Raw genomic sequence first — 23,615 nt, forward strand, 5'->3', positions numbered from 1 at the left:
ATAAATCAAGGGTTGTTCCTTGGAAGAGTAAATCAGAAACACTGATAAAGCTGTGGCAAATCTAATGAGGGGAAAAGGAAATACGTTTTAATAATAGAAATGAGAAAAGGAATGGGATTCTGAGTAGAGAGGATAATATTCAACCCCAAGTGGAAATATTACTTCAGGAAAGGAAGGTTTCTAATAGAGAAGTATGAATCAGGCTGAGCAAAACCTTTCTGATAGAAAAGTGTGAATCAGGCTGAGCAAAACCTTAGGTTAGTAAAGAAAATGTAAATGATTGCCTCAATAGATATTGTAAGCTATCCAATAAAACTAAGCAATTTTCTTTAAAAATTCTAAAGACAGAAATTAAGCAGTATGTGCATTACCTTTAATGGTAAAGCATTTCTCACTAAAACCAAGAACAAGAAAGCTCATTTACATATCACTGTTTGGAAGTTCTGGCCAATGCAATACGGTTAAAAATAATTAAAATTGGCAGGAAGGCAAAGAGTGTACATAGTGGTTATCAAATAAAAATTAACTTAAACTAAAAATATGCCATGTTATTGGTGAAAAGATAAATAACGAAAACTTTTTTTTTTCAAAAAAGCATTTTATTACTATAATTGCTATTTTACTTACAATTTTTGGCAACATTAACAAAATAATAAATTTTATCTGAAAGAACAAGCAAGCAAAATAGACATGGAAATTCACAAAAGGCAATAACAAAATAGTAATCTTGACAGATATTCAATATATTTGTAAACAAAACAAAGTGACATTGCCTTAAAAAAATATAGAGGTATCAATAGAAAAACAGAGAAAGCTCCTGAAAGAACTCAACTCACTATATTCATTGTCTTTTGGTTGCAGGCACAGAAATTGACTCAAGCTAGCTCAATTCTAAGGTAAGCAAAGCTTTTGATGATTATCTCTTCCTAGCTTTTTGTGAAAACCTAGGAAATTTAACCAGATTGGAGAGGAAAGGAGTGGGGAGGCTTAAAGTGCCTTTAGCAGGGAGGAGGAAAAAGGTATCATTTCATTGTCAGTATTTTTTAAGAACACTGGTGAAGCTCAATAAACTAAAGGAAGTGTCAAACAATTAAGCGAGGTAGCAAGTCATGCAGGCCTAGGAGATGAGCATTCTAAGAAAGAAAGCAACAATTGCAAAGTCTTTGGAACAGGAAAAAATATGATTTGCTTGAAAAAAAAAGCAAGGCCAATGTGTCAAAAACAGTCCACCAATGGGGAAAATGGTAGAGTAGCATGGCAGAGAATGGAAGAGCAAGAGGAGGTAGACAGGGGTCGTATCACTCAACCTGTAGTTGGCAATAAATAACAATTTGTACTCCTTAGGGGCATACTTTAGTTAAATAGCAAACAACAGTTAACAGTGTTGATAATACCAAGCAACCACAAAAACAAAGAACTAAAACATTTCATATTTTTACTGTTTTCAAAAACAGAATTTGTTATACGAACAGAACAAGGGAGACAAGTATGCAGAGGTCTGCATATCTATTTATACACAGAAGTTTCCACCTGAGACTAGAACAACTGTGCATGCACACACACACACACACACACTCACTCTCTCTCTCTCTCTCTCTCCTTCTCTCCACCTAAAACAGGTTCAGGCTGAAATATTAGCAAAGTGCCTCGGCCCAAGCAAACTAACTGAAAAGGCCTAGTAAAATGTTCAAAGTGCAAATCAATCAATCATTGAGCAAATAAATACAACAGAATCTACACTCAGGAAGTTCTCTAAAACATGGACAGTATACTCACAACTATTTGTTATCTGTAGTCCTTCCTCCCCAATTCTAGAAGGGATGCAAAGCCCCTGATGACTAACCATTCCCAGCTTTTTGTAAGGCTTAGGGAATTTAACAAGACTGAGGAGGGAAGAGGGAGGAGAGATAAGATGCTTTGAAAGAGGAGAAAGCAACAGAAAACAGGAAAGACTTCTCCCAGCTCAGGTCTATAGACAGCATCCTAGGTTCCTTAAGTGGTGCACAGAGGCTTGTAGGTACCTGAGTCAGAGGTGGAAGAAAGAAGGGACAGCACTGGAAAATGCCCAGGGACACTCAATCCTGGGAACCCACAGAAGTAGTCAAGGGTGTTGATGTTCAGGAACCAATACTCAGATGGCACTCCAGTTACGTAAGAGTCCTTGGAAATGGCAAAGGGAAAAGGTTCACAGTATAGTCACAGATTAGGCAGTTAGCCAGCTGAAGGACAGGAACTCTAAAACGTAATACTTAATGAAATTAATGGGACATTTCTTGCACATAAGAGTGTGGCAAGGAAGACCCAAACTCACATTAGTTTGATAAAAAGGGAAACTATACACACAAGAGAGTAACTGTTAGCTGTAATACATTCATGTCCAAGGCAAGTTACAAACTTGCAAATTTCACATGTTCAACAGGGGTAAGATACATGTACATGGGAAAATACCAGGAAAAGCCCTATACTGGGTTTAATTTTACTCAGTCACCATGGGTTACTACTTTTATCCACTGTACTTACTATTCTTGGGCAACTCCCATTCCAACTTAATAGTAAGAGAGCTAAATTTAGCCCAGTCCTTGAACTAGGTAGATACCATTTGTTTAGCTCTTTTCAGTTCAAACTATGGGTCTAGTGCAGTTCAAACTATGGATGTCTGGGCTTCTTTCCCTGGGGAAACTTTATTTGCTGTACTGCTGCAGCTGAGAGGTATATGGCTAATTTATTCCAACCAAAGGCCAGCCAGACGAGAACAAACTGAATTCCTCTTTGGATCACTCAAGTGGAGCTTCAGACTCTAGCCCCCAATCTATTCATTACCCCTTCTTCTCCATTTGAAGCCAATTGATACACAGTAATTATTTCATGTCTGCAGGAGCCCCTTGCCAAACATCCACGTTTTATTTTAATACTTTTGCTTCCTTGGATGTTCTTGTGCTAGGAAGACACTCTGAGACTGCTCTTTCTCTCTGCCTTGACTCCCAGACTGGAGTGAGCGAGTGTGTGTGTGTGTGTGTGTGTGTGTGTGTGTGTGTGCGCGCGCGCGTGTGCACTGGCACGCCTCTCCCTCAACCAGAACAATGAGTCTTCACTGACTAATCTTCCAGTTTCTGATTCCCATTCATGACATACCTTCTTCAACTTCACCCTCATGCTCTCAGAGACCGATTATTTTAAACCAGCACAAGAGAGACACTTCTAGGGGCTCAGCAGCAAATGGGACCATGTTGTAACAGTCTACGTTGTAACAAAGTCATTCCAGTCTGACTAGAGTTAATATTGAAATCCTCAAGACATGGAAAAAGTTGAAAATAAAATTAAGTACTTAAAGAACTCTAGATTCTATCTGCAGAAGTTAGAGCTTTCAAACTTACAAGTAACATGAAATATCAAAATAAATAGGTTTCCACTTTTTTTCTCTCACACACACATACACACACAAAACACCTTTTATATGTTAAGCTAGATACAGTTACACGAAAGCCAGGTAATATATTTTAAATAACATCTCAAATTCATATCAGACAGTACTGTATTTCATGAATTTAAAAAGAAACTCATAAATAACTCATTTGTTTCACTATGTTTGATGCTACTGAATAATGTATGGTTTGTATTTTTTATTTTTATAGGGTTTTTGACTTTGATTGAAATACCTGCTTTACATTTACTGAAACTTGAATTAACGAGGTTTTTTGGAAACTTTACTCTTAGACCTGGGGGGTGACGGTTCAGAATCTGACGTGCTCACAGTAATGGATGCTACTTCCACTGATTCTGGGTGAAGAGGTCCCAGTGACACTTGAATAACAACTTTTGTTTCAGGAGGCAATCCATCCAGTTGCTTAGGCTTCTTAAACATTTGATGACACTGGGTCTTGTGCTCCATTTTCTCCTTGAAAGTTAAAAACTGTAGCCGGCATTTGGAACAGTGGTGAACACTCTTTTCCCAGTGTCCCCTATAATGACACATGTATGGTGTTGCAGTTTTGAAAATTTTGAGACAGAATGGACAGAGCAAGTTCTTAGTGTTTTCATGGCAAGTTCTGAAATGTGTTTCCACATCAGCAAAGGCTGATGATCTGTAATTGCAAACCTGGCACACATAGGGCATTTCACCAGGCTTATGATTGTCCTTCATGTGCTGTAAGAGAATTTGGTCTGTTTTGAATGACAATTCACAAATTCTACAGACAGTGGAGGGCTCCTGGGTAGTGTGTACACTTTCAATATGGCATTGCAGCTGGAAGGGAGTGGGAAACTGTCGGTGGCAGTGCTGGCAGGTGGTGTAACTTTCCCAGCTGTCACCCCTCTGCTTCTCAAGTTCCAAATGGTGTTTCATGTGATTCATAAACTTGACATTCTTTAGAACTTTCAAGCAGCTGAGGCATTTAAAGGTTGTGTGAGTCTTCTGTTCTGGCTGTCCATCTCCTTTATGCTGCCCATAATAAAAGTCACGAAGTAATATGACCAGACTTCCTTTCTTGGGATCAACAACCTGGTTTTGACTTGCTAGTCTCAAAAAATCTGTTTTTGCTTGTCTATTTTCCTTAGCAGGATCTGTAGGCTTGAAATGAACACTGTCCTTTGGAAAAGCTGTTGGAAAAGGTGCTCCATTCTGAACATGGCTTAATGAGGTATGAACACTGTTTGAGGGTGTGCTTTGCTCAGCAGTCACTGTATGAAAGATACCTGAAGGGGACAAAGCTGAAGCATGTCCCCCTATGATTCCATCACTGAGTTTAAGCCTTTTGGGATTTACATTGTTTACTTCAGCAGTAGAAAGTTGCTTTGATATGCAAGGACTTTTATTCATACCTCCTACAGAAAGTGCTGCTCCACCTGGATGCTGCAATGAATTTGTGAATGTAATCAAAGGAGAACATAACTCTGAAGAGCTATTAGGCACGACTTGTGGTGAATTACTTTTATAATCAGATTTAGACAAAGGCTCAATAATAATAGGACTTTCTGTTGATCTTGATTCAGATTCAGAAACAGGCAAGGCAGTCACTGCTTCTGACACAGGGGTCACATGACTTATAGGCTGCAATTTGCAAGTAGTACCTTTTCTGAGGTGACCATACTTTTTTCTCCTTGAACATGAACCCGGGGTGACTCTGTTCAAAATGTTTGAAACGACTGGTTTTGAATTTGAAGTCACCCCAACAAAGATCAGCTCAGCATCATCATTTACATGTTCTACCCCAACAAAGATCAGCTCACCATCTTCATCATCTACCTGTTTGGTTTCTTCTATGTTCTGCTGCGGTTCTGGCTCTTGTTCTTCCTCACATAATATACATGGTTGTTCCATTTTCTAATTTTTTTTTTTATTCTTGAAGGTGTGGCCTCAAGTCCCAGTGTTTTCTTTATATAAATTGCCACCTAAGTACAAACATACTACACATCAGTAAGTACAGAAAAATTCATTACCTTATTTCTCTCCAAAACCCTAAGGTAGTTATAAACACTCTGATTTTATAGATAAGGACATTAAGACTCAAAGGATAAATTACAGCTTAAAAGCTACTGTTACAAGTCTGTGCAGCTCCAGAATCACAGCTTTGCTGATTATGATTTCTTCTATTTAAAAAAGAGGAAAAACTTCTAATAACTAATCTCTAGATAAAATCACATGCAAAGGATACACTACTTTATAAAGGCACCACTCTGCAGTGTATAGAAACATGGGCTTTAGGGGCGCCTGGGTGGCGCAGTCGGTTAAGCGTCCGACTTCAGCCAGGTCACGATCTCACGGTCCGTGAGTTCGAGCCCCGCGTCAGGCTCTGGGCTGATGGCTCGGAGCCTGGAGCCTGTTTCCGATTCTGTGTCTCCCTCTCTCTCTGCCCCTCCCCCATTCATGCTCTGTCTCTCTCTGTCCCAAAAATAAAAAAAAAACGTTGAAAAAAAAAAAAAAAAAAAAGAAACATGGGCTTTGGAGTCAGAAAAGAATTAAGCTGAAATTCTAAGTCAGCCATAAACCAGCTGCATCTTTCTTTGGCAAGTTCAAAACTTTTAAATGTGTTTCTGTATCCTAAAGGCAAAAATTCTTATTTCTGGGGTGCCCAGCTGGCTCAGTCAGTGGAGCACACAACTCTTGATCCTGTGGTCATGAGTTCTAACACTGGCTATAGAGATTACCAAAAAAAAAAAAAAAAAAAAAACTGAATAAAAAAAACTTAAAAAAAAATTCTTACTTCTCTGACTTAAGGCAATAGCTCGTTTTAAAAAGCATCAACCATTCAATGGCACCTTTTTTTGTAGCAGAATTGAAGAAAAGTTTATATTAAATGAACATCTCAATTGATTCATACATACTAACTTCATAAATATTAATACAGAAGTGTCAAATTCAAAGAACAGAGTAGGAGTACCTCACACAATCAACAAATTTTATAATTCAGTGTCAAATGCTTATCACATGCCTTAGCAAATTAGGAATGAACTCTCTTGATAACCTCATCCCACCTCAAGGCCTTATAGTCTGTTCACTGATGTGTCCTCAATTTATCCCTCTAATCCTGACTTCCCCACTGAAGTCTCTTCTCCACATGGCAGGCAAAATGATTCTGTTCAATCAGATTATATCACTGCTCAGCTCAAAACACTCCAATGGCGGGGCGCCTAGGTGGCTCAGTCGGTTAAGCGGCCGACTTCAGCTCAGGTCATGATCTCACGGTCTGTGAGTTCGAGCCCCGCGTCGGGCTCTGTGCTGACAGCTCAGAGCCTGGAGCCTGTTTCAGATTCTGTGTCTCCCTCTCTCTGACCCTCCCCCGTTCATGCTCTGTCTCTCTCTGTCTCAAAAATAAATAAACGTTATAAAAAAAAAAAAAAAAAAAAAAAAAAAAAAAAACACTCCAATGGCTTTCTGGTTTGCTCAGTAAAAGACCAAGTGCTTCCAATGTCTGCAAAACCATGCTTCCAATCCTATATACTCCTCCTGCAGTTATGTCCTACTCCTCTCCCCTATCTACTCACTCTAACCACACTAACCACCTTGCTTTTTCTTAAACATATTAAACACTTTACCTTGAGCTTAGAGACTTTCATCTGCTGTCCTTCTAATATGCATGCTCATCACCCAGATACCTGCATGGCTGGCTCCTCACCATCTTCAGACTTCTGTTCCAAGTCTTCTCAAAGAAGTTCTCAAATAATCCAACCAGCTGCTAATTCACATTCCCAATCTCTCTTCCATTCCCCTCACCTTCAAGTCCTTATCACCATCTAACACATTATTAACTTTATCCATCTTGGTTCTTTTCTACTGCCTACCCAGTAGAATGTAAACACCAAAGGACAGGGATGGTCTTTTGTTGACTACTGTACCCCCAGCACAAAGAACAGTACCTGGTACAACATGGGAGTTCAACAAATACAGAATTTGTTAAATGAGTTAATGGTAACTATCATTAATAAGAACCTTTTTGGTAGAACAGACTGTATGTACTCCATTACTTCCACATTTTCTATGATTTAGTTTGAGAGCCTTGCCCATGTTAGATATTCTGTGGGCCAATGAAGGATTGAAAACTGCTAGCTTTTTACAAACATTTTTTCCTCACAACCCATAGTAAAAAACAAAAAAAACAAAAAAAAACAAAAAAAAAACAACAACAATGTATACAGAATCTCACTACACACATATAAATAATAATTGTTTTACTAAATGGGATGCTTATTCTAATATTTTTTATTTTTTTTAATTGACCATGACCCACAAAATCAATTATGACTCATCAATGGCTCACTACCAGTGGTTTGAAAAACACTGGTTTTAAATTATGATTCATAAACTCACCAACTTCTGAAAACATAATGTCAGAATTCATTGTAGCCCAATATGGACACTTCAAATCCAATCTATAAAAATTAAATTGGCATCTAATATATGTCATGTACTTCTCATTAACTTAATCAGCACATCAGCATATAATTTTGGAACACATATTTAATCTTGAAATGTGTATACCTACTTGGAAATAAGTCAAAAAGGAAGTAGAATATTAAGTAGAATAAAAATTATTTATTCTTTTCTACACTTATTTCACAATTATATTTTGCTTGCCCAACCTGGTCTGGTCTGACACTACCAAGTACTAAGAAGAAAAGTGGTGAATGCATGAAGCTTACAGTCTAGTGTGTCATGAATAGTGATTACAATTTCTTAATTTCTTTTTTTTATGTTTATTTTTGAGAGAGAGAGACAGAGTGCGAGTAGGGGAAGGACAGAGAGAGAGGGAGACAGAGGATTCAAAGCAGGCTCTCAGCTGTCAGCACAGAGCCCAACGTAGGGCTTGAACCCACTATCTGTGAGATCATGACCTGAGCCAAAGTCAGAAGCTCAACGAACAGAGCCACCCAGGCGCCCACAACTTCTTAATTTCTTAAAACTGAGACCAAGTGTAATTAGGAGATATGCTAATGCAAGAAAACATAGAAGTTTGTTTTCTCTTTTTTAAATTTTTTTTTTTTTAACGTTTATTTATTTTTGAGACCGAGAGAGACAGAGCATGAACGGGGGAGGGCCAGAGAGAGGGGGACACAGAATCTGAAACAGACTCCAGGCTCTGAGCTGTCAGCACAGAGCCCGACGCGGGGCTCGAACTCACGGACCGCGAGATCATGACCTGAGCCGAAGTCGGCCGCCCAACCGACTGAGCCACCCAGGCGCCCCGAAAACATAGAAGTTTGAAAGCACTGCTCTTTAATCAATGAAAATTGGTTTGGTATGTCTATATTCAACTTCAATCATCTAACTCCAGGATAATGCCACCTAACCCAGTGTTTCTCAACCTAAGCACCACTAACATGTCTGGACCAGATAATTCTTTGTGGGGGAGAGGAGTGCTGTTGCATGCATTTAGGATGTTTAGTAGTATCCCTGACCTCTACTTACTAGATGACAGTAGCAATCCCTACATGTCCAATCAAAAATGTTCTTATGGGAGGGATGCCTGCATGGCTCAGTTGGTTAAGCATCCAACTTGGGCTCAGGTCATGACTGCACCATTCATGAGTTTGAGGCCCATGTGAGGCTCTGTGCTGACAGCTCATAGCCTGGAGCCTACTTCGGGTTCTGTGTGTATCTCTCTCTCTCTGCCCCTCCCAGGCTTGCTCTCTCTCTCTCTCTCAAAAAAAATAAAAATTTAAAAAATAAATAAATAAAAAATAAAGCCTAGAAAAGTTTATACTTTTACTTAAACTTACCTTAAAGTAAGGTCTGGAGACAGCATTAAAATTCATGATTCCTGAATTCTAGTTCTGCGTTGTCCCCATGAGAACTCTGACTTAATTCATGTCTGAATTTCTGGTGATGTTGCTATTAATTGCTTAGTCCCTAAGAATCAAAGAGTCTCACTGGATTCATTTTTATTCTCCTTGTATTTTATAAAAACTGTTCAAATCTCCCCAACCTCCATCAAATTACTCAAAGAAACTTCTTCTAAGTGGTTCTAAATAACTTTTAAAGCATTAGTCTTTCTAACTACCTTTCATTTCCATTCTTATTAAAGCACCTCCCCACAATCTCTATGTTTAGGTCCACTGGTTACTTCATGTTTTTACATCTGCACTAGGCTCCAAATTGTCTGGTCTCTCTGTCCTTCAAATTATGACCAATTCCATACCACCACTAGATGAATCTTAAAACACCTCTGTAATTATATCACTCCATTATTCCTACATGTTAAATGATTCCTCCAATTCTTTTTTTTTTTTTTTCAACGTTTTTTTATTTATTTTTGGGACAGAGAGAGACAGAGCATGAACGGGGGAGGGGCAGAGAGAGGGAGACACAGAATCGGAAACAGGCTCCAGGCTCCGAGCCGTCAGCACAGAGCCTGACGCGGGGCTCAAACTCACGGACCGCGAGATCGTGACCTGGCTGAAGTCGGACGCTTAACCGACTGCACCACCCAGGCGCCCCTGATTCCTCCAATTCTAGAGAATACATTTTAGGTTATGCTACATGCTGAACTGTGTCCCTCCAAAATTTCTATGTTGAAGTCTTAACCCCCAGTGTGATGGTTTCTGGAGATGCGAACTTCAGGAGATAATTAAGTTTAGATAAATCATGAGGGTGGGGCCCTCATAATGAGATTAGCGCCAAGAAGAGCTATCAGAGAACTTGCTTCTTCTTTATCTCCCATCCACTGTGTGAAGACAGAGTGAGAAGGTGGCCATCTGCAAGCCAGAAGGAGGGAAGCCAATCAGCTGGCACCTTGATCTTGAATTTTCCAGCCTCCAAAACTATGAGAAATCAAATCCTATTGTTTAAAAAAAGTAAAAATAAACTAGGTTCCAGTAACAATGCCAGACTTTCCACCCAACTGATCTTGGAAGGAGTTTTAGCTGTTGACCATGCTGATTAACTTTCCAATCATTCGAGATGAAAAGTTAAGAGAAAGAATCAGACCTAAAGTGAATAAACTAATGAATGAGTTCATTTAGAATAAGAATTACATTAGACCATGGGAATTTTCTTATCATTTCTCCTCTGGTGTCCTTATTTTCTATTTAGAAACTTAAGATATTGGAGTAGGAAAGCTGGACATGCCAAAGACCTACTACATCTAAGAAGTTAATCCTCAAAAATCACTTCATATCCCCCATCAAGGAAGCTGCCAAAAGCTGTAGAAGGAGTTAATAAGAAGATTTCATGCCAAAGATAGAGAAAGCAGTAGGTGATAGATAACTCATCTCCTAGGTTATTCCTATGAATTTTAACAACAGCCCTTTTAGTGGATCTTTGTTATAGCCACACACCAGCTTTTTCAAGGCACCAGTCTTTCTTGAGAACCTTCTTGAGATCAGACTAACAGGACTCCTCTGTTACCTATCCTCACCATCTTCCCTTGCTCCTGACTCTTTTCACCCCACTAGTGCTCCTCCAAATTCCTACCCCTATTCTTTCCCTACCCACGGCACTCATGTCTCTTCCCCACCAATCTTCTTTCCTTCTCTTCCACTGATCCCACACATCTGCTGCCTTAAAATTTAATGCCCATTAAACACAGATCCTTAGAAGAAATGAGAGGCTCACAGAATCATCCTTAAAACTGCAGTAGACATTTACATTTCACTTTAGGGCAATGAATAAAAATAAAAAATTTTTTTCATAAATATTTGTCCATAAATAAGCTCACAATAGTTGGAGGAGTGTAAAATGGGGTCTAACCTAGCTTGGGAGTCCAGGAAGGGAACAACTATTAAGCTAAGGTGGTTCTTTATCAAAAGACATGATTATTTCTATAGACTGGACTCAGAAAAATCAATAATTTATAGACCTTCAATACCAATTTCCACTCTATCTCTCTGACCTCTTTTCCCATTATTCTAACACTCATTCACTCCAATCCAGCCACAGTGGCTTCTCTGCTGCTCCCTTCAGTTTCTGCCTGAAACTCTTATCTCCCAGATATCCTCATGGCTAACAGTTCTATCTCCTTTAAGTCCACGTCCAAACTTACCTTTACCATAAGATTTGTTCTGATCACCGAAACTAAAAGTACAACACTCCTACCTACCCAACATTCGATCCTATGACTCTGCTCTATTATATTCTTCCTGATTTCATAACATCACATTCTATATCACCAAAGAACATATTTATTATATTCACTACCTTTCTTTCTCCATTGGACTCGCAGTTCTTTCCACTGGAAAAGTTCTGTTTTGTTTTTAGCTTGTTTTGTTTTTATCTGTTTGTTCACTGATTTCTCCCAAAGTCCTAGAGCAGTCCTGGCACGTAAGTCTTAAATATTCGTTAAAGGAAAATGATTTTCTAGGAGTTAGATATAAATTCAACAAAGGATGGTGGGCTGAGGGAAGGTGTAGGAAATGTTCAAATATGAGGAACAGCCAATTTCCTTCAAGTCTGGGAACGAATGAAGTGTACTATTTTTAAAAAATTTTTGTTAACGTTTATTTATTTTTGAGTGAGAGAGAGATAGAACACGAGTTGGGGAAGGACAGATAGAGAGGGAGACACAGAATCCAAAGCAGGCTCCAGGCTCCGAGTTGTCAGCACAGAGCCCGATGCAGGGCTCAAACTCATGAACCGTGAGATCATGACCCGAGCAGAAGTTGGATGCTTAACCGACTGAGCCACACAGGCATCCCTGAAGTGTACTATTATAGCAAATGTGAGAACCTTGAAATCCTGGAACTCAGGAGAATGACTACAGTCAGGCACTTTCAGTCATTTTCCCTTTTTCTTCCTTTCATCCCAAGAGCACCATGTTAGTGTTAAACACATCTTAGTGAATACACAAAGTAGATATGAGAATGGCAGTTCAACCTAAAAGTGGTGGTTAGTTCAGAAGTTCTTTCTCTAAGACTGAGGGTTTAGAAAGGGTTTGGAAGTATCAGATGAGTGGTGAATGATTTAAACGGAGGTTGCAGACAGCCATAAAAAAGAGAAGTTTAAAAAAAAAAGAGAACGTTAATTTGTTAAATGCCAGCAACAAAGTGAGGCTATAGGAAATGGTGGAATAAGAAACTACAAATATTTCCTCTGTCATAAAAGCAAAGAGAACAATAGCAAAAATTGTCCAAATCAAGCTTTTTGGATCCTGGAAATTAACCAAAGGCTTGCAAAAATCAGAGGATTTCTGTGGAAGACAGTTTGGCAGTTCCTCAAAAAGTTAAACACTGAATTATCATATGACCCCACAAGTCCGCTTCCAGGTATATAGATCTTTTGAAAAGAGGTACCCAAACACATGTAAAGTACATGCATGCTTATAGTAGCACGATTCACAATAACTTAATGGTGGAAATAACACAAATGCGGTATACACAAACACTGGAATATTAGAATCATAAAGGGAATAACAGCACCTCCAGGTTCACTGTTGTATTATTTACAATAGCCAAGATACAGAAACAAACTAAGTGTCCACTGGTGGGTGAAAAAAAATGTGGTATATACAAACAATGGAATATTATTCAGCCATAAAAAAAATGAATGAAATCTTGTCATCTGCGACATGATGGACCTGAAGGCATGATGTCAAGCGAAATAATTCAAACAGAGAAAGATAAATATATTATCTCGCTGATATGTGGAATACTAACAACAACAACAAGCTCACAGATACAGAGAACAGACTGGTAATTACCAGAGACAAGGGAGGGGGGCAAAATGGGTGAAAGGGATCAAAAGGTATAAACTTCCAGTTATAAAATAAGTAAGTTGTGGAGATGTAATGTACAACATGGTGACTATAGTCAATAATACTATATTGCATATTTAAAAGTTGCTAAGAGAGTAGATTTTAAAAGTTATCACAAGACAGAAAAAAATTTTTAACTATGTATGGTGACAGATGTTAACTATACTTATTATGGGCACCATTTCACAATTTATACAACTATCAAATCATGTTGTACACCTGAGACATAAACATATGTTAGATGTCAATTATACCCAATAAATGGAATTTAGTATTGATACATGCTGAATAAACCCTAAGAACATGCAAAGTGAAAGAAGCCAAACAGAAAAGTTCACATATTTTATGATTTCATCTACAGGAAACATCCAGAATAAGTAAGGCCACAGAATCAAAACACAGATTGGTGGTTACCAGGGGATAGAAGGATAGAAGGGGAAATGGACAGAAAATGCTTAATGGTAAAAAAAAGTTTTACTTTGGAATGTTTGAGGTGTTTTGGAACTAGATATAGGCGGCAGATGTACGACACTGAGTGCTCTAAATGTCACTCAATCTTTCACTTTAAAATGACTGATTTTATGCTATGTAAATTTTACCTCAATATATTATTTTTTTTAAGTTAGCTTATTTATTTTTGAGAGAGAGAGAGAGACAGAGCAAGTGCATGAGCAGAAGAAGGGCAGAGACAGAGGGGGAGAGAGAATCCCAAGCAGGCTCTGCACTGTTAGCACAGAGCCTGATGCAGGGCTCAAACTCACAAACCATGAGATCATGACCTAAGCTGAAATCAAGAGTCAGACACTTAACTGAGTGAGCCACCCAGGCGCCCCTCAACATATTATTTTTTTTTAACATATTATTTTTTTTTTTAAATAAAGACAGGATATTACTACCAACCACACAGAAATTAAAAAAAAAAAAATCTAAGGGAACACTATAAACAATTCTCTTCCAACAAATTAGATAACCTGATGAAATGCGCAAATTCCTAGAAAGACATAAATTACCAAACTGACTCCAAAAGTACAAACTGACCCAGAATAGATGACTCCAAAAATATGGACTGACCCAGAATATATGAATAGATTCAAAATATATGAATAGATCCAAAATAAATAAAGAGACTGAGTTAGTAATCAAAAAAAAAAAAAAAAAAAAAAATTCCCAAAAGAGAAATCCAAGATCAGATGACTATCCTGGCAAATTCTACCAAAATAATTCAAGAAAAATTAACATTAATCCTTCAACTCTTCCAAAAATTAGCAGAGGAGAGAAAACTTTCCAGCTCATTCTATGAGGCTAGTACTACTCATACCAAAATTAGACAAAGATCTCACACACCAAAAAAACATTATATACCAATATCTCTTATGAGTAGAGGTAAAACTCCTTAACAAAATACTATCAAACACAATTCAATAACACATAAAAAGAACTGTGACCATGACCAACTGAGATTTACGTAAGAAATGCAAAGTTGGTCTATTATACGAAAGTGAATCAACATTATACCATTTTAGTAGAAAAAAGCCAAAAAACCCACATCTGCCTGCAAAAAAAGCACAATACAAAATCTAGCACCCTTTCATGAGGGAAGAAAAAAAAAAAGCACTTAACAATTGGAAAGAGAAAGGAACTTTCTTACTCAGACAAAGGGCATCTGTAAAAACCCGACAGCTAGCATCATACTTCATGGTAAAAAGACTGAAAGCTTCCCCTGTCAGATCAGGAACAGGACAAGGGTGTCCACTTCTACCACTCTGATTCAATATTATATTGTCCTTTAATGGGACATTAGGCAAGAAAAAAAGTAAAAAGGCATTCAGACTGAAAAAAGAAGTAAAACTATATTGGAAAAGACATGATTTTATACATATAGAAAATCCATAGGAAATCTACAAAACAAGTATTAGAACTAATAAACAAGTTCAACAAGCTTGAATACAAGATCAATATAAAAAATCAATTATATTTCTATATACTAGCAATAAACACCTTGAACTGAAATTAGGTAAACAGTTCTATGTACACTAACATTAGAAAGAATAAAATACTTAAGAATAAGTTTACCAAAAAAATTGCATGACTTTCATATTGAAAACACTGAATTATACTGAATACATTACTGAGGCAATTAAAGAAGATCTAAGTAAATGCACACATCCCATGTTCATGGATAAGACTTAATACTGTTAAGATGGCAAGACTACTAATCTATCAAAACCCCAGCTGGCTTCTTCACAGAAATTGAAACTCATATAGAAATGCAAAAGACTCAGAAGAGCCAAAACAATCTTGAAAAAACAACTGAAAATTTCACATTGATTTCAAAATATACTACAAAGCTACTGTAATCAAGAATATGGTACTGACATGCAGATAGAAACACAGATTAATGGAATACAATTCGGAGTCCAGAAATAAACCCATACACTAACAGTCAACTGATTTTTAGTGAAAATAGCAAAATAATTAAGTGGGGAACAGACAAGTCTTTTCAACAAATGCTGGAACTACACAACCATATGCAAAAGAAAGAAGTTGGACCTCTGCTCACACCATACACAAAAAATAAAACAGATTAGAACTAAATATAAATTCTGCCCACAGAATTGGAGAAAATAGGGGTGCCTGAGTGGCTCAGCTGGTTAAGCATCTGATTTTAGTTCAGGTCATGATCTCATAGCTCGTGAGTTCGAGCCCCACATTGGGCTCTGTGGTGACAACTCAGAACCTGAAGCCTGCTTTAGATTCTGTGTATCCTTCTCTCTCTGCCCCTCCCTCCCTCATGCTCTCTCTCAAAAATAAACATTAAAAAAAAAAAAAGAATGCAAGAAAATATCTGTAAATCCTATTTGTGACAAGGGACTTATATCCACAATACATAAAGACTTCTTATGTCATTAGAGTAAAAAGACAACTCAATTTAAAAAATGGGCAAGGGAATTAAATAGAGATTTCTCCAAAAATGATAAACAAATGGCCAAGTATATGAAAAGATGTTCAACATACCAGTAATCAGAGGAATGTGAATCAAAACCACCATGATATATCACTTCACACCCCTTAGAATGCCTACTATCAAAAAATATAAAAATAAACAAGTACACCAGAAAATAACAACTTTTCGGCGCCTGGGTGGCTTAGTTGGTTAAGCATCCGACTTCGGCTCAGGTCATGATCTTGCAGTTCATGAGTTTGAGCCCCGCATAGGGCATAGGGCTCTGTGCTGACAGCTCGGAGCCTGCTTCAGATTTTGTGTTTCCTTTTCTCTCTGCCTCTTCCCTGCTTGCACTCTGTCTCTCTCTCTCAAAAATAAACAAACATTAAAAAAAAAAAAAAAGAAAAAAATAACAACTGTTGTCAAGGATGCAAAAAAAGTAGAATCCTTATATGCTGTGACTGGAATGTAAAATAGCACAACTGCTATGGAAAACAACAGAGGTTCCTCAAAAAATTAAAATAGAACTACCATATGATCCAGCAATCCCACTTCTGGATACACATCCAAAAGAAATGAAAGCAGGATCTTGAAGAGATCCTTGCACACCCATGTTCACAGCAGCACTGTTCATGATAACCAAAAGGTGGCAGCAGCCCAAATGTCCATCAACTGATGAATGAATTTTAAAAATGTGATACACACATACTATGGGATATTATCTAGCCATAAGAAGGGATTCCTTCACATAGGACAACACCCATGAATCTTGAGGACATTATGCTAAATGAAAAAAGCTAGTCACAAAAAAGACAAATACTATATCAATTTCACTTACATGAAGTATCTAAAGGAGCCAAAGCAACAGAAAAGAAACAAAAAGTGGAATGGTGGATACCAGGGTCTAGGGAAAGAGGGAAAAAAGAAGTATGTTATTTAATGGGGTGGATACAGAGTTTCAATTTTGTAAGATGGAAAGTTCTAGAGATCTGTTTTAAAACAATATGAAAAAAATACAATGCACATATATTTAACACTTAAATGGTTAAGACGATAAAATTTATGTTACCTGTTTTACGACAAAAAATTTATTTTAAAAAATGAATAAAAAATATGAATAGACATTTCATCAAAGATATGCAAATGGCCAATAAGCACAAGAAATATTGCTCAACACAATTAGTCATTAGGGAAATGTAAATCAAAATCATGAGATACAACTTCACATCCACTAGGTTGGTTATAATCAAAAAGAGGAACACTAACAAGTGTTGCAGAGAAATGTGGAGAAATTGGAATCCTCATGTGTTGCTGGTAAAACTGCTATAAAATGGTCAGCCACTTTGGAGAACAGTTCGACAGCACCTCAAAAATTAAATACAGAGTTATATGCTCCAACAATTTCACTCCTAGGTATATACCCCAAAGAATTGAAAACATAAGTCTACACAAAAATTTGCATAAACACAAAAATTTGCATAACAAAGTTCACAGCAGCATTAAAAATAAAAGCCACAGGGGCGCCTGGGTGGCGCAGTCGGTTAAGCGTCCGACTTCAGCCAGGTCACGATCTCGCGGTCCGTGAGTTCGAGCCCCGCGTCAGGCTCTGGGCTGATGGCTCGGAGCCTGGAGCCTGTTTCCGATTCTGTGTCTCCCTCTCTCTCTGCCCCTCCCCCGTTCATGCTCTGTCTCTCTCTGTCCCAAAAATAAAAATTAAAAAAAAAAACGTTGAAAAAAAAGAAAAAAAAAAAATAAAAGCCACAAAGCGCAAAAAATCCAAATGTCCATTAACTGATAAATGGATAAACTGTGGCATAACCATACAATGGAATGTTATTCAGCAATGAAAATGAATTAAGTACTGCTGTATATGTGTGATATGGACGAACCTTGAAAACATGCTAGTGAATAAAGCCAGACACAGAAAGGCCACATACTGTATGACTCCTCTCATAAAATGTCTACAATGGGTAAATCTATAGAGACAAACTACTGGTTGCCACGGGTTGGGAGGAAAAAAGAATGAGGAATGTAGTAGGTTGAATAATGGCCCACCAAAATATCAGATCCTAATCCCTGAAACACATATATGTTACCTAATTTTGGAAAGGGTCTTTGAGATGGGGAGATTACCCTGGATTATACAAATGGGTCCAAAATACCATCACAAATATCCTTAACAGAGAGGCAGAAGGAGATTTCATACATACACCAGAAGAAAGCATTGTAAAAAGACTGGAGTGACATGGCCACAAGCCAAAGACTGCCAACTGAAAGAGGCCAGCACTGGATTCTCCCCTAGAGTGTCAAGGGTAGCATGGCCCTGCCAACACCTTGATTTAGGCCTCCAGAAGTGAGAGGGAATAAATTTTTGTTGTTTTAATCCACCAAGCTTGTGGCAGTTGGTTATAGTAGCCACAGGAAACTAACACAGGGCTTTAGGGTTGATAAAATGTTCTTGAATTAGGTAGCAGTAAAGACTGCACAATTTTGTGAATATAGTAAAAATCATTCAATTTTGCACTCTATGGAGTAAATTGTATAGTATGTGAATTATATCTCAATTAAAGAAAAAAAATTCCTAGCAATAGGCTGGTGTGACCCCCACATCCTAACAAGTGATACTAAATTTTCAAAGCCCCTAACCAGACTCCATTCATGTAACAAGAGTTAGGTAATTAGGATTATGGTAATAATGCAAACTAATCTAGCCAAGAAAAAGAGTTAAACTAGTATCACAGAGCCAATGTACAAATATGTAGTGGGAGGTATACCTTCCCAGGGATGAATGGATATCTTCTTATAGAGTGGACATCACCCTGATACTAAGGACTTAGAACACCGACTTTATTATTAGGATTGCTAAATATCCTAATTTGACCAGGGCAATCCAGTTTGACCTGTTGTCCCTATGTATTTTTTAAAAGTGCCACTTTTTACTCTTAAAAACATCCCCATTTGGGTGATAAATTAGTCACCCTAATTATAAGGAAACTGGACGTTGTGAAAGTGGAGAGCAAATTCTATGCACGCCAGGTGGGCCCTATCATGAATCCCTATATAACATGTATCTCCCTGCTATTGGGAAGCTCCCAGGGAAAATAATACTGGTAAGACTTCCACAGAGCATCCATATTTTGTTTTCAAATATATACAATACTAATGCTTAAGCTGAACTCTCAGAACTCTATAATTCAGTGTTACTCAAATGACTGATTTATACATTTAAAGGAAAGAATAAGGAATGCACCTAGGAACACTTGTCATTGACACATAAGGAACTTACAAAGGATAAGGTTAAGATAACTTGTGTTCCAATTTTTTCAGTGTTATGAAACCAAAAGATGAAGAAAGCTTCTATTCTTTTTTTCGTATCAAATTGACCCTAACATAATATTGCTGTATTAGAACTCCTGGGTCCAAAGAAAGGAGGAGGGGGGAGTTTTTCTTTTTTCTTTCTTTTTTTCCCTAAGAAATTAGGGAGAAATTGTTATTCTATGGAAAGATCACCCTAAAAGGTTCTATGTGTGGTCATACATATAATATTGTCAATGTCCTGATGTTCACAATTTTGGATGAACTGCAACTATAAAACATACCAAATCAGTAGAATCAGAACATACCCCTATTCACAAAAGACTAAGAAACAAAGAAATGACACAGGAACAGAATGATAACTGCACAGGTCTGACAGCCTCCTAACCACAGAGAAAGGGGGAGGGAGAAGGCTCAAGATGGGTGTTTGTAAGGAATCTGAGTATTAGTGAGTGTTTGGTGAGCCTACCATGTGCCAGGTACTGGTCTCGGTACTGAAGATACAGTAGCGATTGAAACAAAGACCCTTTCTTCAGGGAGCTGACACTGCAACAGACGTAACTGGGAAATACATTTAAAAAATATATACATATAATGTTAACACATGTAATATTACAGTATTACACATTACATATTTTGATATGTAAATAATGTAACAAAAAACATATAAAATGTTATGTTATTATATGTGTATATACATACGCATAGAATTTCAAATGGTTATAAATACTACAGAGAAAATAAAACAGGAAATGGGCCAGGTAGTATGGAGGCAGGCTGGTATCTGTATGGCATGGTTATGGAGATCCGAGAAAGAATTCTCCAGCAGAAAGAAGAGCAAATACAAAGGTTCCGAGACAAGAGCTTGTTTACCAAATTTAAGGACCGGTCAAGAGGCTAACATAATGAGCAAGCCAATGTGAAGGAAATGAGGTCAAAAATGAGTTCACTGTAGTACGTTAATGTAGGCCATTCTAAGTTCTTTGGTTTTTACTCTGTGACAGGTCACTGGGAGGTTTTGAGTGAGGAGTGATATGATCTTTCATTTCAACAGGATCACTCTGCTGCTCCTGGAAGACGGAAATCATGTTAAGAGACTACTGAATTAACAGAAACAAAAAAAAAAAAAAATGACTGTACTAGGAGACAAAGGTACTGAGATGGGGTCAGGTTCTAGATCAAAATCCTGAAGGCCCACAAGATTTGTTGACAGACTAACTGGATTTGAGATGTGAAGAAGAGGATGACATATATAAGGGGTGATGCTGAGCAGGTAAATATGAGACAGAACTCAGAGAATGACCTGGGCTAAGTACACAGATTTTGGAGCCTTTGGCATATAATGTTATTTAAAACACAAGACTGAATGAGATCATCTAGGGAAAGAGGTCTGATATCCAAGCCCTCAGGCATTCCATTGGTTAGAGGTCAGGAACATGAGAAGAAACCAGAAAAGGATATGAAAAGGGAACAGTTACTTACAGCCAACTGTGGTGGGGGTGGGGGTGGGGAGGTGGTAAAGGAGAATGGAGAAAAAGAAGCATGCTGCAATCCAAATGAAAAGTTATTTTCAGGGAAGAGGAAATGAACGACTGATAAATACTGCCAATAGATCACATAAATTAAAAACTAAAAATTGACCATTGGATTGAGCAATATGAAATTCACTGGTGACCCTGGCAAGAGTGGATTTAGAGAAGAATGGGAAAACTGGAGGAAGCAAATATGGACAACTCTGGAGAAATTTTCCTATAATGAAAATATGAAATAAAATAAGCAGATGAGGGATGTGTAATCAAAAGATGGATTTTTTAATGAGAGGTACTATTACAATCAGTCTGTTTGCTGATGAGAATGATCCAGAGAAACAGAAAACTTAACCCAGGACAAAGAGGAGACTTGCTCGAACAATATTCCTGAATAAACAAAAACTGCTTGGATTTAGCACACAAGGGGAGGTTTTGCCCTTAGCCTGGAGCCAAATAATTGACTCATAATGATAGGTGAATATGGAGAAGAGTTGGAATGGTGGATAAACGGGTATGGGAGCCACCCTCCAAGATGGCCCCAAGTGAATCTTGCCTCCTGTTATTTATTCACACTCTTGTGTAGTCCTCTCCCACACCATCACAGGGCTAGCCTATGTGACTAAGCAAATACAGAAGTCCTGGTTTGTAACTTCTTCAAAAGGCTCTGTACTTCATCTTGGGTACAAGGTTTCTCTTGAATCACTCACTCTGAGGGAAGCCAGCTGCCATGACGTGAGCAGCTCCGTAGAGAGATCCAGAGGGAAGAAGTGATCCCCTCGCTACAAGTCAGGTGAGAAAGCTTAGACATGGATCATCCAACAAAAGTCAAGTCTTGAGAGACTGCCAATCCAGCCAAAAGCTTCACTACAACCTCCTAAGATACCCTGAGCCAGAATCACCCAGCTAAGCCAGTCCTACATCCTAGGCTATGACAAACGGCGAAATAAACATTTCTTAAATTATTAAGTTTTGAGACAATGTGTTACACAGCAATAGATAACTAACTATATAATGGGTCTCACTGAGCTATATACACAAGTTCCTGGGCCTAGAACTTACTTATTGTTGTGCCTACTGGCATGAAATGAATTCCTATGGCCTCCCCTACCCAATCACATTCAATTATTTCATGAAATAAAGCCCTCAAGGAAAAGGGTATAGAAATGAACAAAACTAACTCTATGTCACCATTCTTAACCAACACACATTACCCTGAAGGAACCACTTTAGTACTTTACTACCTTAGCTGAAATCTTAGGTATGTGTATCAACCCATTTTAGCCTCCTGCCAGAGTAAAGGAAAAAGAAAGTCAGTTTCACACAGCTTAAAATCTACGATCCTGAAGAAAAAAGACACAATCTTGGCCGTTACTACAAAGACCTTTCATCTTACCTCAGGCGTGCACTGAAACTTCTAAGAACTTGAGCTACTCCAGGCAGAAGGTCACATCCTTGAGGCAACCAGAAGGGAGGGTTAGGGTTACTTCCACGTTACAGGAACACTTTACGTCCCACTGACTATCTGACACTACCATCTGGATGTGTCTGAAGCATCTCACACTTAACCAGAAAAGAAAACTGGGTTCCTTTCTCCCACACCTGTTCCTCCCATCTACCCTCTCTCCGTAAAGAAAGCACTGTGCCTGCCAACCGCCCAAATCCAAAGCCTGGCAAGCACCCCGGGTCCTGGCTGTCAGGGGGCCTTCGTTAGCGTGCAAGGGTCTGAGGTAGAGCCCAGGCAGAGACACAGCGCACAAGAAAACTAAGGCGCTGAGGGAGGCGAGAGAGCAATAAATGAATTTGAAAATGCTTGAATCCCCTTGAAAGGGTCTGGGCCACAGACGTCCAGAACGGGGAGAGGGCTGGCTTGCGAGGTTTAAACGCGCTGAGTTCCAGAAGCGACCCCGGCGGGGCGGGCGAGGTGGGCCGCGGGCGGGGAGGGTGTCAGGAAGCAGGGCAGGCCCCTTCTCCAGGACGCCGACGCCGGGCCCAGGCCTGGGGGATGGGGCGCCCCGCCCGCGTGGGGGAGGGGAGGCCTCCTGAAAGGCGCCCGCCAAGATCGGGGGAGGGGGTGTGCGCACCCGGGGTCGCAGGACGCGGCGGGGGCCGCTCACCCGACACTCCCTTCAGAGGCCGCGGCGCAGGGACAGGCCTCTCCGGCAGGGCGAGACCGGTAGCGGAGCGGCCCGCGAGACTGCGGCCGCGGAATCCCTCCCATCTCCCCTCTGGGAACACACTACGGCCGCGCCACGCCCCCGTCCTTACCGGCCCCTGTCCGCGGCGGTCGCGGAGCAGCCGGAGGCGCACCGCCCCGAGGTGCTCCCCAGGCGAAGCCCGCGGGGACGACGCCTCCTCAGGGCCCAGGCGCCGCCGCCGCCGCCGCTGCCGCCGCCTCCGCACGCGCGCCCGCTGCGATCTGTGATTGGCCGCCAGGTGCGGGGCCCGAGGCCGGCGCGGCTCTGGGCGCTGCGATCTGATTGGCGGCGAGGCCGGGTCCCGCGCCTGCGCGCGCTCTGGCGCCTCTGCTGGTGATCCCTGGGCGCAGGGTCGGGGTGAGGGGGATGAGCGCCGCCGCTGTCACCCCGAGTCTTCGGAAATGTCTTGGGAAGTCGAGGTTGCAGAGCGGGCCGGGGTTCAAGGTCAAGG

At 39.5% G+C, this 23,615-nt stretch overlaps 1 protein-coding gene across 1 annotated transcript; it reads right to left on the reverse strand.

Annotated features, from left to right (window-relative positions):
• Nucleotides 1-567: 567 nt before the first annotated feature.
• Nucleotides 568-23,376, reverse strand: LOC125913995 (zinc finger protein 280B-like). Its single transcript, XM_049619090.1, has 3 exons — nt 23,235-23,376; nt 22,363-22,420; nt 568-5,388 (listed from the first exon to the last, which is right to left on the reverse strand). The coding sequence occupies exon 3, from the start codon at nt 5,315-5,317 to the stop codon at nt 3,683-3,685; it is 1,635 nt and encodes a 544-aa protein (XP_049475047.1). The 5' UTR covers nt 5,318-5,388; nt 22,363-22,420; nt 23,235-23,376; the 3' UTR covers nt 568-3,682.
• Between the last annotated feature and the right edge of the window lie 239 nt (nt 23,377-23,615).

The sequence above is a fragment of the Panthera uncia genome (genome assembly GCF_023721935.1).
Source record: "Panthera uncia isolate 11264 chromosome D3 unlocalized genomic scaffold, Puncia_PCG_1.0 HiC_scaffold_8, whole genome shotgun sequence".
Lineage (NCBI taxonomy): Eukaryota > Metazoa > Chordata > Mammalia > Carnivora > Felidae > Panthera > Panthera uncia.